Source organism: Lampetra fluviatilis, chromosome 57 (assembly GCF_964198595.1).
Source record: "Lampetra fluviatilis chromosome 57, kcLamFluv1.1, whole genome shotgun sequence".
NCBI classification, from domain to species: Eukaryota; Metazoa; Chordata; class Hyperoartia; order Petromyzontiformes; family Petromyzontidae; genus Lampetra; species Lampetra fluviatilis.
In genome coordinates, this window is record NC_136331.1 from 1,532,053 (window position 1) to 1,545,937 (window position 13,885).

The 13,885-nt window shown below is 54.4% G+C and overlaps 1 protein-coding gene across 4 annotated transcripts in view; it reads right to left on the reverse strand.

The window, feature by feature from the left end:
• Positions 1-13,885, reverse strand: part of LOC144950247 (uncharacterized) — a 50,359-nt gene that overhangs the window by 14,508 nt on the left and 21,966 nt on the right. For all 4 annotated transcript variants that reach the window (XM_078880306.1, XM_078880304.1, XM_078880307.1 and 1 more), the window contains 6 exons: positions 13,058-13,375; positions 12,020-12,194; positions 9,176-9,421; positions 7,196-7,413; positions 6,052-6,267; positions 4,871-4,898 (listed from right to left, as the gene is read on the reverse strand). In XM_078880306.1, coding sequence (XP_078736432.1) covers positions 4,871-4,898; positions 6,052-6,267; positions 7,196-7,413; positions 9,176-9,421; positions 12,020-12,194; positions 13,058-13,375 — 1,201 coding nt within the window. The remainder of the gene's footprint in view (positions 1-4,870; positions 4,899-6,051; positions 6,268-7,195; positions 7,414-9,175; positions 9,422-12,019; positions 12,195-13,057; positions 13,376-13,885) is intronic.

Genomic DNA, 13,885 nt, shown 5'->3' on the forward strand with positions numbered 1-13,885 from the left:
CAGTGCGCGTGTCAGTGCGTGTCGTCAGTGCGTGTCGTCAGTGCGCGTGTCAGTGCGCGTGTCAGTGCGCGTGTCAGTGCGCGTGTCAGTGCGCGTGTCAGTGCGCGTGTCAGTGCGTGTCGTCAGTGCGTGTCGTCAGTGCGCGTGTCAGTGCGCGTGTCAGTGCTCTTGTCAGTGCACGTGTCAGTGCGCGTGTCAGTGCTCTTGTCAGTGCACGTGTCAGTGCGCGTGTCAGTGCTCTTGTCAGTGCGCGTGTCAGTGCTCTTGTCAGTGCACGTGTCAGTGCTCTTGTCAGTGCACGTGTCAGTGCACGTGTCAGTGCGCGTGTCAGTGCTCTTGTCAGTGTGTGTGTCAGTGCGCGTGTCAGTGCACGTGTCAGTGCGCGTGTCAGTGCTCTTGTCAGTGCACGTGTCAGTGCGCGTGTCAGTGCTCTTGTCAGTGCGCGTGTCAGTGCTCTTGTCAGTGCACGTGTAAGTGCGCGTGTCAGTGCGCGTGTCAGTGCGCGTGTCAGTGCTCTTGTCAGTGCGCGTGTCAGTGCGCGTGTCAGTGCACGTGTCAGTGCACGTGTCAGTGCGCGTGTCAGTGCGCGTGTCAGTGCGCGTGTCAGTGCGCGTGTCAGTGCGCGTGTCAGTGCGCGTGTCAGTGCCTGTCGTCAGTGCACGTGTCAGTGCGCGTGTCAGTGCGCGTGTCAGTGCGCGTGTCAGTGCACGTGTCAGTGCGTGTCGTCAGTGCTCTTGTCAGTGCGCGTGTCAGTGCGCGTGTCAGTGCGCGTGTCAGTGCGCGTGTCAGTGCGCGTGTCAGTGCGCGTGTCAGTGCGCGTGTCAGTGCGCGTCGTCAGTGCGTGTCGTCAGTGCTCTTGTCAGTGCGCGTGTCAGTGCGTGTCGTCAGTGCGTGTCGTCAGTGCGCGTGTCAGTGCGCGTGTCAGTGCGCGTGTCAGTGCGCGTGTCAGTGCGCGTGTCAGTGCGCGTGTCAGTGCGTGTCGTCAGTGCGTGTCGTCAGTGCGCGTGTCAGTGCGCGTGTCAGTGCGCGTGTCAGTGCGCGTGTCAGTGCGCGTGTCAGTGCGCGTGTCAGTGCGCGTGTCAGTGCGCGTGTCAGTGCGCGTGTCAGTGCGCGTGTCAGTGCGCGTGTCAGTGCGCGTGTCAGTGCGCGTGTCAGTGCGCGTGTCAGTGCGCGTGTCAGTGCGCTTGTCAGTGCGCGTGTCAGTGCGCGTGTCAGTGCACGTGTCAGTGCGCGTGTCAGTGCGCGTGTCAGTGCCTGTCGTCAGTGCTCTTGTCAGTGCGCGTGTCAGTGCGCGTGTCAGTGCGCGTGTCAGTGCTCTTGTCAGTGCGCGTGTCAGTGCGCGTGTCAGTGCGCGTGTCAGTGCGCGTGTCAGTGCGCGTGTCAGTGCGCGTGTCAGTGCGTGTCATCAGTGCGCGTGTCAGTGCACGTGTCAGTGCGCGTGTCAGTGCGCGTGTCAGTGCGCGTGTCAGTGCGCGTGTCAGTGCGCGTGTCAGTGCGTGTGTCAGTGCGCGTGTCAGTGCACGTGTCAGTGCGCGTGTCAGTGCTCTTGTCAGTGCACGTGTCAGTGCGCGTGTCAGTGCGCGTGTCAGTGCTCTTGTCAGTGCACGTGTCAGTGCGCGTGTCAGTGCTCTTGTCAGTGCACGTGTCAGTGCTCTTGTCAGTGCACGTGTCAGTGCTCTTGTCAGTGCGCGTGTCAGTGCTCTTGTCAGTGCACGTGTCAGTGCGCGTGTCAGTGCTCTTGTCAGTGCACGTGTCAGTGCGCGTGTCAGTGCTCTTGTCAGTGCACGTGTCAGTGCTCTTGTCAGTGCACGTGTCAGTGCACGTGTCAGTGCTCTTGTCAGTGCGTGTGTCAGTGCACGTGTCAGTGCTCTTGTCAGTGCACGTGTCAGTGCACGTGTCAGTGCTCTTGTCAGTGCACGTGTCAGTGCGCGTGTCAGTGCGCGTGTCAGTGCACGTGTCAGTGCGCGTGTCAGTGCGCGTGTCAGTGCACGTGTCAGTGCGCGTGTCAGTGCGCGTGTCAGTGCGCGTGTCAGTGCGTGTGTCAGTGCGCGTGTCAGTGCACGTGTCAGTGCGCGTGTCAGTGCTCTTGTCAGTGCGCGTGTCAGTGCGCGTGTCAGTGCGCGTGTCAGTGCTCTTGTCAGTGCACGTGTCAGTGCGCGTGTCAGTGCTCTTGTCAGTGCACGTGTCAGTGCGCGTGTCAGTGCTCTTGTCAGTGCGCGTGTCAGTGCTCTTGTCAGTGCACGTGTAAGTGCGCGTGTCAGTGCGCGTGTCAGTGCGCGTGTCAGTGCTCTTGTCAGTGCGCGTGTCAGTGCGCGTGTCAGTGTGCGTGTCAGTGCGCGTGTCAGTGCGCGTGTCAGTGTGCGTGTCAGTGCTCTTGTCAGTGCACGTGTCAGTGCTCTTGTCAGTGCGCGTGTCAGTGCGCGTGTCAGTGCGTGTCATCAGTGCGCGTGTCAGTGCACGTGTCAGTGCACGTGTCAGTGCGCTTGTCAGTGCGCGTGTCAGTGCGCGTGTCAGTGCGCGTGTCAGTGCGCGTGTCAGTGCGTGTGTCAGTGCGCGTGTCAGTGCACGTGTCAGTGCGCGTGTCAGTGCTCTTGTCAGTGCACGTGTCAGTGCACGTGTCAGTGCGCGTGTCAGTGCGCGTGTCAGTGCGCGTGTCAGTGCGCGTGTCAGTGCACGTGTCAGTGCTCTTGTCAGTGCACGTGTCAGTGCACGTGTCAGTGCGCGTGTCAGTGCACGTGTCAGTGCTCTTGTCAGTGCACGTGTCAGTGCACGTGTCAGTGCTCTTGTCAGTGCGCGTGTCAGTGCTCTTGTCAGTGCACGTGTAAGTGCGCGTGTCAGTGCGCGTGTCAGTGCGCGTGTCAGTGCTCTTGTCAGTGCGCGTGTCAGTGCGCGTGTCAGTGCTCTTGTCAGTGCACGTGTCAGTGCGCGTGTCAGTGCTCTTGTCAGTGCACGTGTCAGTGCGCGTGTCAGTGTGCGTGTCAGTGCGCGTGTCAGTGTGCGTGTCAGTGTGCGTGTCAGTGCTCTTGTCAGTGCACGTGTCAGTGTGCGTGTCAGTGCTCTTGTCAGTGCGCGTGTCAGTGTGCGTGTCAGTGCGCGTGTCAGTGCTCTTGTCAGTGCACGTGTCAGTGTGCGTGTCAGTGCGCGTGTCAGTGCGCGTGTCAGTGTGCGTCGTCAGTGCGCGTGTCAGTGCACGCGTGTCAGTGCGCGTGTCAGTGTGTGTGTCAGTGTGTGTGCGGAGCGGCAGTGTGTCAGTGTGTGTGTCAGTGTGCGTGTGTCAGTGTGTGTGTCAGTGTGTGTGTCAGTGTGTGTGCGGAGCGGCAGTGTGTCAGTGCGTGTGTCAGTGTGCGTGTGTCAGTGTGTGTGTCAGTGTGTGTGTCAGTGTGTGTGTGGAGCGGCAGTGCAGGGGTTAGCGCACTGCACTACGAACCCGGCAACCCGAGATCGATTCCTGCACACGGCCAACACCAGTGACGATTATCTGAACCGGGCCTGTGCCTCCCCTAGGTCGACTCCGCCTCAAATGAGTACCTGGTGCGGGTGTGTAAACATCGCCACTGGGGAGACAAAGGCGGCCGGGCGTGGTGCTGGCCACCCACCCCCCTCTTGAGCCGTGCCGGCCTTCATAGATGCTGCACAACACTTGCCCCAACAGTCCGCTAAGGCTACACGGGGGGCGGGGAATCTTTGTCTTTGTGTGGTGTTGGTTACTCACCCCTTTGTGCCCCGTTCTGACCTTCACAGGTGTTTGCTAACAGCAAATGCCCCAACAGTCTGTTGAGACTATACGGGCAATCTTTGTTTTTGTTGAACTTCTTTCACACCGTACGTAGCCAACTGTGCTAATCGGAGGTGCGGGGGGGGACATCAATCTAAACACGAATAAGCCGTTCTAAAGAAATTAGTTTTCAATCTAGACGTAAAAGTGCGTGGCTCCAGTGGCCACCTAATATCGGAAGGAAGAGAGTTCCAGATGGCCGCAGACGCTTTTGGGAAAAGCGCGATGCGGTGAGCGTCTTTGTTCGATGGCTCGCCAAAAGCCGCTGCAAAGACGACCGGAGTTCACGTGATGGTTCATGCTCCTTGCCAAGATGAGCGAGGTATTGCGCTTCATTTGTGTAATTAGTGGCACAAGGTAAACCAGCACCTGGCCTGCAATCGGGCACAAGTCTGCCGGTATTGGGGGCGATGATTGCCATGTGGTCTAGCCACGGGCACCGCAGGGGGCAGCTATGCTTACAGCTATTCTGTACAAGTGCCTGGGGTTGATTCCCGAACCAGGCGCCTTCCCGCGTGTAGTTTTGTACATTCTCCCCCTGTTCTTCACGGGGTTTGTCCGGCTAAGTCACTCAATGGGGATCACGCAGCAGCAGCATTGCCCCCCCCCCCCCCACTGTGACAACGTTGCAGGACCCTCCTGAATAAGAGTCTTGATTGAGACTTGTGGAGACTTTCCTGGGTGGACAGTAGTAGTGATAATACTTATTTGTATTAGTATCGGTGTGAATCTTCTTGGTTCTTTCGGTAAAGTCACGTAGAAGGGAAATATTAAATAATAAAAATAAAACATAATAAAATTATTCTCACGACGTTTCGGCCACAACGCAAGCAGCCGTCCTCATGTGAAAACCAGGTCTGTCGAGGTAACAGCGTCTTAATGAAACAGCACCATGCTTGGAGCATATATTTAAGCTGGGTTGGAAGGGGGGGAAAGGGCGCCTTGACAAAATAATTTGCATATCAAGAGGAATTCAGCATATTTATTATTTTATTACTTCCCATCTACGTGACTTTACCAAAAGAACCAAGAAGATGAATCGGTGTGAATGTCGCCTTGCGATCGTCTCTTCCCGCTGGCGAGCGTGCGACTCACCTTCAAACCGCAATCCGTCCTCCGAAAACTGAAAGATAAACAAAGTAAAAAAAATATTTAAACACATACACAGAATTTGGATGCTTTCCTCGTACGCATGGGTTTTCTCCTCCCAAATGCAAAATCATTCAATCAAATCAAGATGTATTTGTTACATGGAAAGTCCCGTGTAGCCCGTTACCCAGCTAGGTTTGCAAGGCAGATCCGTGGTGCAGAGGAACAGGCATCAGAGTGATCCGTGCGGAGGAACAGGCATCAGAGTGATCCGTGCGGAGGAAGAGAACGCAATCTTTGATACGGCCAAGGAAAATGCGGAAAGAAAAAAAATGAACAATGTTAACGAAAGAAAAAAAATTGCCCAAAGGTCCCAATGCAAGACCCTCCCTGACCCAACGAGTCTCAAGCAGCTCAGCGAGACATTCCCGGGGTAAACAAATGGCAGAGCAGAGATTTCCCCTTCCCCCCCCCCCCGCCGTACGAGCGAAACCCTCTGGGGTCCAACTCCATCCCGCACCGACCACGCCCTGCCGCTGTTCCGTGGTGGCTGGGGTGGCGGTGGTGGTGGCGCCGGCGGTGGTGCCTGCGGTGGTGGTGGCTGTGGTGGTGTTTGTGGTGGCAGTTGTGGCGGTGCCGGCGGTGGTGCCTGCTGTGGTTGTGACGGTGGCTGTGGTAGCGGTGGATGTCGTAGCGGTGGCTGTGGTGGCGGTGGTGGCGGTGGTGGCGGTGCCGGCGGTGGTGGCTGCGGTGGTTGTGACGGTGGCTGTGGCTGTGGTGGTGGCAGTTGTGGCGGTGCCGGCGGTGCCGGCGGTGGTTGTGACGGTGGCTGTGGTAGTGGTGGATGTCGTAGCGGTGGCTGTGGTGGCGGTGGTGGTGCCTGCTGCGGTTGTGACGGTGGCTGTGGTAGCGGTGGCTGTGGTAGCGGTGGATGTCGTAGCGGTGGATGTCGTAGCAGTGGCTGTGGTGGTGGCTGCGGTGCTGTTGGCGGTGGCTGTTGGTAGCAGTGGCTGTGGTAGCGGTGGATGTCGTAGCAGTGGCTGCGGTGCTGTTGGCGGTGGCTGTGGTAGCGGTGGATGTCGTAGCGGTGGCTGTGGCTGTGGCGGTGCCGGCGGTGGTGGCTGCGGTGGTGTTGGCGGTGGCTGTGGTAGCGGTGGCAGGTTGTGTGAAGCCGCGTGCGTTGTCACCACGGCGAGGCACGGCTCCCTGATCTTGAGCGTCCCCACACGGAACATGCGGCACACCAGGCTGATGGCGGCTGACTCGTCAAGCCCCGCCAGCCTGCTGGGGGCGGCCGTTGCCGCCGGCCTGGCGGCCGTGCTGGCGCCGCTGCTGCCGCCGCGGGACCCCCTCCTCCCCACCGCGAGACGCGGCCGTTTCACCGGCACCGGGCTTTGACCAAACTGCGAGGTCGCACGCACAAGCAGAGAAAAGGAGACACCTCCTCACCACACCGCATCCCTCTAACAGACTGCTGTACGCACGCACACTGAACTTCTTCCGCACCGTGCGTAGCCAACCGTGCTGTTAGCGAGCGGCCAGCTACCAAGGTGGGGGAGCTTCCATATCCGTTCCCTGAAGAAGCTTCCGGCACCGTGTAAGGGGGGAGGGGGTTGAGGGGAACGGGGTGGGGGGGAAGGGGGGGGGGCAAAACGTCGGAAATCGCGCGACAACCAGAGACACACGCCGGAGAGCTACGCAGCGGTGGCAGCAGCAGCGGCGGCGCGACCACGACGAGCGACTGGCGCGACCGTCGCCGGGGTTGCTAAACCCTCTGTGGCAGCCTTCTCGACAGACCTGTTCTTCACCTGAGGACGGCTGCTTGCGTTGTGGCCTAAACGTCGTGAGAATTATTTTGTTATGTTTTATTTTTATTATTTTATTACTTCCCTTCTACGTGACTTTACCGAAAGAACCAAGAAGATGAATCCCTGCAGTCACGAAAGCTTTAAACCAAAAATGACTCCTTGTAAAAAAAAAATGTGCCAGTTTTGTTGCCAGATAAAAGGGTAAAAAACCAATTATCAAGATAAAATAACTTAATCGGTACTAAGGCTCCCGCAAGGCCATTTGGGAAGGGCGCGTGGCACAGTTTGGTGCCAGCTATCGTAGAGTGGCGGCGGTCGTGCCGCTACGGTTCTGTGTGGTGAGCAGCAACGTCTTTAAAAACGACGATGCTACGACGACTCCCCGAACAAAAGTTGACGGCGAGCCGCTGGCGCGTTCCGAGATTCGGCGGTGAACGGGAAAAGTGGTGAATGTCTAATCGTATATATTTATACATTCCGGCGAGCCAGGCCCTCACAGGCCCAGCGGGGCGAGCTCCCCCACCTTGTTCTTCATCCTGGCCTTGATGCTCATGGTGGATTTCGTGGACATCTGGAAGAGGCTCCCAAAGTCTCCGTCGTCGTCGTCTCCTCCCGCGGGCTGGTCGCCGGCCGCGGGCTGTTCGTCCACCGACGCCGCGTCGTCGCTCAGCAGCGCGGGACGCTCGTCGGCCGAGCACGGGCCCGAGACGGGCGACGAGGTCTCGCGACGGTCGCTCGGCTCTACGGGGACAGGGACGGACGGTCAGACGGTCGGTCTGATGGACGGACAGTCCGACGGATGGCCGGCCGGATGGATGGATGGTCCGACAGACGGTCCGATGGACGGTTGGCCGGTCGGACGGACAGTCCGACGGATGCCCAGCCGGTCGGTCGGACGGATGGATGGTCCGACGGACGGACGGTTGGTCGGTCGGATGGACGGCTGATGGACCATCGGTCGGTTGGACAGATGGTCCATCGGCCGGTAGGATGGATGGAGAGTCGGACAAACGGAAGGACGGTCTGTCGGACGCGAGTTACTTTCCACATCCTTTAATAATTTATCACGGGCTTGTTTTTGCAAATAGTCGTTTTGTGTGGACTGTCGTTGCGGGACGTGTATTTGTTTTTATTGTCAATTTTTAATTCGACATATCTGCTCTTGCGTATGATGACAAGGTGTGCTCAGGGGCTCGATGACAACGTCGTGGTCTGCTGCTCTACTTTACTCGATGATTCTATTATCCACGAGCTCGAGCCCACCGAGGGATTCGCTATTTTATCAGAGGCGATCTGGCCACACGTGATAATAGCTCAGCAAAGTGGCCGATATCACAATCACAGCGTGGGAGCCAAATAATCTAGACTCGAGTCGAGGGAAAACACCGGAGGAACTGGCAGAACGATCCACAAGACCACCCATTGAGAGAGAGAGCGAGAGAACAAAGCGGACTCCAAACATATAAGAAGAGGCCTCGTCAGGGCTTCGGATCGAACCCACGAATTCCTGCGCAGCAGGCAAAAGAGATAAAATCTCCTCACCACGGCACGCCAGAGCAAACTGGAAACTGCGGTGGACGTCAGAATGATTTCCTGCTGATTTCGATTTAAAGCTTTCGTGACTGCAGGGATTCATCTTCTTGGTTCTTTCGGTAAAGTCACGTAGAAGGGAAGTAATAATTTTTATTATTTTTTTATTATTTAATTACTTCCCTTCTACGTGACTTTACCGAAAGAACCAAGAAGATGATTTCCTGCTGCTCACGAGTACATACCTGTCAACCCCTTATCAGTGCCTACTTTATTACAGACCAAATTAGACCCGATTGGTGACCCCGTGCCCTTATAGATCTCCAAGTCCCATCACAAGGGAGAAACTAAAACGCAAAAAAAAAATTTTTGCCCGTATTGAAACAGCGGTATGCTGTATGGACCTGAGAACGCAATTTCCCTGCACAAGAATACGAGTAGCAGCTATGCGAGTACTTTGAGGCATTGGTGGTCATCTCTTGTTTACCACCCTGCTGAGCCAGCGGTGGAAAGTCCTCATTCCCATGGCGAGGGCAAAGTCTTATCCAGAGGACAACCCCGTTAACTAACGTCGTTATTTTTACAGAAGCGACCTGGCCACAAATGATAGCTCGACGAAGTGGCTTTTCACGTGTAAATTTATAGTAGCCAAATACTGTAAACGCGTGAAGTCGATTCTAAATGTGGTGGGAAAAACCGGAGGACCCGGAGAAAAATCCACGAGACCACGGGGAGAGAGACACCGCAAACTCCAAATATACAGCAGCAGGCGTCGGGGTCGGGATCGAACCCACGACCTCCTGTATACCTGGCGAGGTAGTTAACATCTCCTCGCCACCGTGATGATGATGAGAGACACGCAAACTCCAAATATACAGCAGCAGGCGTCAGGATCGGGATCGAACCCACAACCTTCTGCAAAGCTGGCGAGGTAGTTAACATCTCCTAGCCACCGTTGACTGCCACTGCTCACCTCTGATGCTGCGGCGGCCGGCCACGGGACTCGTGGTCCCCCTGGGCGTGCCGCTGGTGATGGACGTGGCGATGGGGGAAGCGCAGGCCGAGGAGTTGGCGGCGCTGGCGGTGCTGGCGGTGCTGGTGGGGGTGGCACACCAGCCCGTGTCGAGCTCAGACACCAACAGCGGCGTCGAGGTCGGGGTGGTGGTGCCGGAGCTCCGAGTCTCGTTCTCCTCGTCCTCATCGTCACTCGACAGCACGACTGGAGGGGAGGGAGCGTGGGAGGGAGAAACCATTATTGTGCTTATATATTAGTTTAACACGTAGACTTTCGCAAACCAATGTCATCCATAAGAGGTTATTTTGGGGTTGGATAGCGTAAATGTGTAAATGTGTCGTTAAAATCCGCCACCACCCGACACAGCCAATGAGTAAGGGTTGTCACGTAAACAGAACGTGCCAATTCGTCACTAGTACAGCACACCGGTGTGTTGGAGAGCCGAATGATCAGCACGAGACTACAAGAACATCAGAGAAATATGAAATACTCCCAAATGCAACTGTCAGCAGTAGCAAAACACGCGTGCCAACAAGGACACTCAATTGATTTTGATAATGTTGAAATTCTGTGCAACACTAGCGACTAAAGAAATTAAACAAAATTTTACCGTTCGGATAGCGACTGACTTAGTGCTGCGTGGAAGCAAATCGTCAAATAATCAAATGTTTAAATGCGAACCTATACACGGCACCATACTTCAATAGGAATTACCGTTGGTACAGCTATTTAAATACATACAATGGAGAGGAAGGACAAGATCAAAGGGCTCGCATAATGCGCATGCATAATGTACGTTGACTCATTAATCCTCCCCCCCCCACCACTTTGCGTAAGAGCGCAGAAGCGTGGTCACCACATCTGCGCCGCTACATAAGGAACGAAACAGGTGGACTTCTCCGCAAACCTGGCTGTCGCCTGATGAAGCTGGTTGTAATTAGTGGCGAAATGTCACAGCACTCAGATTGTAAATGTTGTGGCTTTGCTCTCCAACACACCGGTGTGATGTACTAGTATATTACACTATATACTACACTACTATACACTACACAATACACTACACTATATACTACACTACTATACACTGCACTATACACTACACTATATACTACACTACTATACACTGCACTATACACTACACTATATACTACACTACTATACACTGCACTATACACTACACTATACACTACACTACTATACACTGCACTATACACTACACTATACACTACACTACTATACACTGCACTATACACTATACACTACACTACTATACACTGCACTATACACTACACACTAGTGCTGTACTGGTGACGAATTGGCCACGTTCTGTTTACGTGACAACCCTTACTAGTTGGCTGTGTCGGGTTTTAACGCCACATTTATATATTTACGCGATCTAACGCAAAAAACCTCTCATGCTTACATATTATATTATGTAACATATTGCATTTAATTATTTCATGACTTGAGAAACAAAAGATTAGGGTTTTCTCTTTGTGGCAACAATACAGGTGTTAGGATGTTCAAACACCAAATAAAAAGCTTTTTCAAGGAGAAAAAATGAATTTTTAATTATCGGAGCATGCTTTGTTTGCATATCCGCCACCAGCAAGTGTGGTTAATGCAGACTTTATTCCTTGCTAAAGGGGTTTCTGTTTGGCGATTGAACATGTTCGTGTTTTTGTTTGTTGCGGTTGCACCCGAGTCAAGATCCACACGGCTCACAGGGCTGTCGCCAATAAATGAAACTGAATCTTAGCACCGATTGTTTTCTTGCCACAGAGGGTGAAACCTATTCTTATTTTTCATACTTTGATTCTGCCAAAAAAGGTCCCATGTTATATTACTTCTGCTATCGTTTTTACATTTCAAGTACAGTAGACTCTCGATTATCCGCGCTAATGAAGGCGAGGACGACCGCGGAAAATTCAAAATCGCGTATAATCTATAAAGATACATTTTCCGCGGATCTCTATTCCAAAAACGATCGACCGATGGATGCGCGCGTGGCTCAGTGATAACAACTTTCCTTCTAGATTTGAAGCTTTCGTGACTGCAAGGAATCGTACTCTTTGGTTTTTTCGGTAAAGTCACGTAGGTAAAACAATTAATAAAATAAAATAAATGAAAACTAAATGTCTCATCACAAATAACTCTGGCTAGTTATTTTGCCGTGCCTTTTTACAGCTGATGAGGGAGGCTTGTGTTGCCTCCGAAACGTCGTGATTTAATTTAGTTGTTTCCATTTATTTTATTTTATTAATTGTTTTACCTACGTGACTTTACCGAAAAAACCAAAGAGCAAGAACTTTCCTGTTCCCGCGCAGAACACTCGACCCACGAGGTGGACAGCAGTAGAGCCACGCCAATCAAAATCAATACAACTCAGCCCACTGTTGTAAAGATATTGCAACTACTGTACTGAAGGAGCGATCACGTGGATATCAAATTCACCGGAGCAACATATTTGTTCGATCGAAGCACGTGACTAGTAATGAACATTTCCGAGAATAACGATGTAGAAATGATTTTTGAACGTGAATTTCCGCTTCAGGGAAAATCCATGAGTTATTAATTTACGTCAAAATCTCAGGTGCGCGCGGTTCATCTGAAAATTGGACAATCCGCACGCGGACAATCTACAGTCCACTTTATTTCACAGACAGGTGTTGTTTTTGTTGACAAGCCCCGGCCATCCGGAGTCCGGCTCACCGGGGGTTTCCACCCCGTGATTGTAAACACGTCGCTGACGACTCGACTACCAGGCCCGGAGGTCGCGCGGCTCGTCCAGAGGTCACTCACTCGGCTCCGTGGGCAGCTGAGGCTTCCGCGCCCCACGACCCCTCCCCCTCCCTCTGCCCCGCACGGACGTGCGAGGGACGGTGCTGCTTCCGCTGTGGGCGAGTCTGACGTGGTCGGGTCTGCCCAGCGGCGACACTCCGCTGAAGTCGTTCGATCTCAGCCTCAAGGCAGCCGACTGCACTCGCAAGCAGAGACAAAGATACCTCCCTCGTAGCTTTTGCAGGACGCGGCGGGGCGAGTGCCGTTAGCGAGCGGCCAATTCTTAAGCGCGCGCGCAACCAGTTCCAACTGCACGCGCACAACCACGGTTAAGACCGCACACGCAACCACAGTCGCAAGCACAGTGCAACCACTCACAACTACACCACAACCACAGTCGCAACTACACCACAACCACAGTCGCAACTACACCACAACCACAGTCGCAACTACACCACAACCACAGTCACAACTACACCACAACCACAGTCACAACTACACCACAACCACAGTCACAACTACAGTGCAACCACTCACAACTACACCACAACCACAGTCACAACTACAGTGCAACCACTCACAACTACACCACAACCAGTCACAACTACACCACAACCACAGTCACAACTACACCACAACCACAGTCACAACTACAGTGCAACCAGCCACAACTACACCACAACCACAGCCACAACCACAGTGCAACCACTCACAACTACACCACAACCACAGTCGCGACCCCAGTGCAACCACTCACAACTACACCACAACCACAGTCGCGACCACAGTGCAACCACTCACAACTACACCACAACCACAGTCGCGACCACAGTGCAACCACTCACAACTACACCACAACCACAGTCGCGACCACAGTGCAACCACTCACAACTACACCACAGTCACAACTACACCACAACCACAGTCACAACTACACCACAACCACAGTCACAACAACACCCCAACCGCGGTCACGACCGCACGAGCAAGCCGGCCACATTCTCCCGAAATCGCCGCAACGTCGGCTCACAACGGGGCGAGGGGAGGTTGTCCACCCACCTCTACGGCCTGCAGGCGCTCCTCCGGCGACCTGTACGCATTCTGCGCCCGCAGGCTCAGCGTCAGCAGCAGCGGCGACCTCTTGCCGATCGCCGTCAGGTGCTGGTAGTTGCTAGACGTGCCGCTCCCCGTCCCGCCGGCACCGCTGGCGGCGCCGGTTCCGCCGCCGCCCTCGGCTGCTTCCTTGAGGCGCTTGCGCGCCGTGTCGGGGATCACCTTGTGGCACGAGTCGCACGTCGTGAGGTTCTCGCTCTTCTTGCCACAGTTGTTGCAGACCGCCCAGAACTGTTTGTCAGCGCCGTCGAGGGACGGGCGCAACTGAGAGAGCGAGCGAGCGAGCGCATTAACATACTGCGGTGACCTCGACTCGGCACGGCCCACGACCTCGTCTCGACACGGACACACGGAGAAACCGATCTCGCACCTCCGATTAGCACGCTTGGCTATGTCTAGTAAACCCATTGAGACACATAGAGACACACAGAGACCTATAGAGATACATAGATACTCACGGAGACACAGAAACAAGTAGATACATTAATCACAAGCCACAGTAACGCAATTGTGGCCATGCAATGCAAACCATGGACCGTATAGTCAACCAATTGAGGCGCTCAGAGACTCAGAGACACATACTCATCGAGATACGTTAAAGACAAGCCACAGGAGTGGGATTGTGGCCATGCAACCAACACTACAGAACCACACAGTAAACACCGCTGTTATCTACACTCCTTCAATGGAGGCGGAGGCAGGGGGGAGGGCCACACAAACTCTCTCTCTGCTGAAGCGCTCTCGTCACGACCAGCAGCAGCAGCCCTCCTCGAC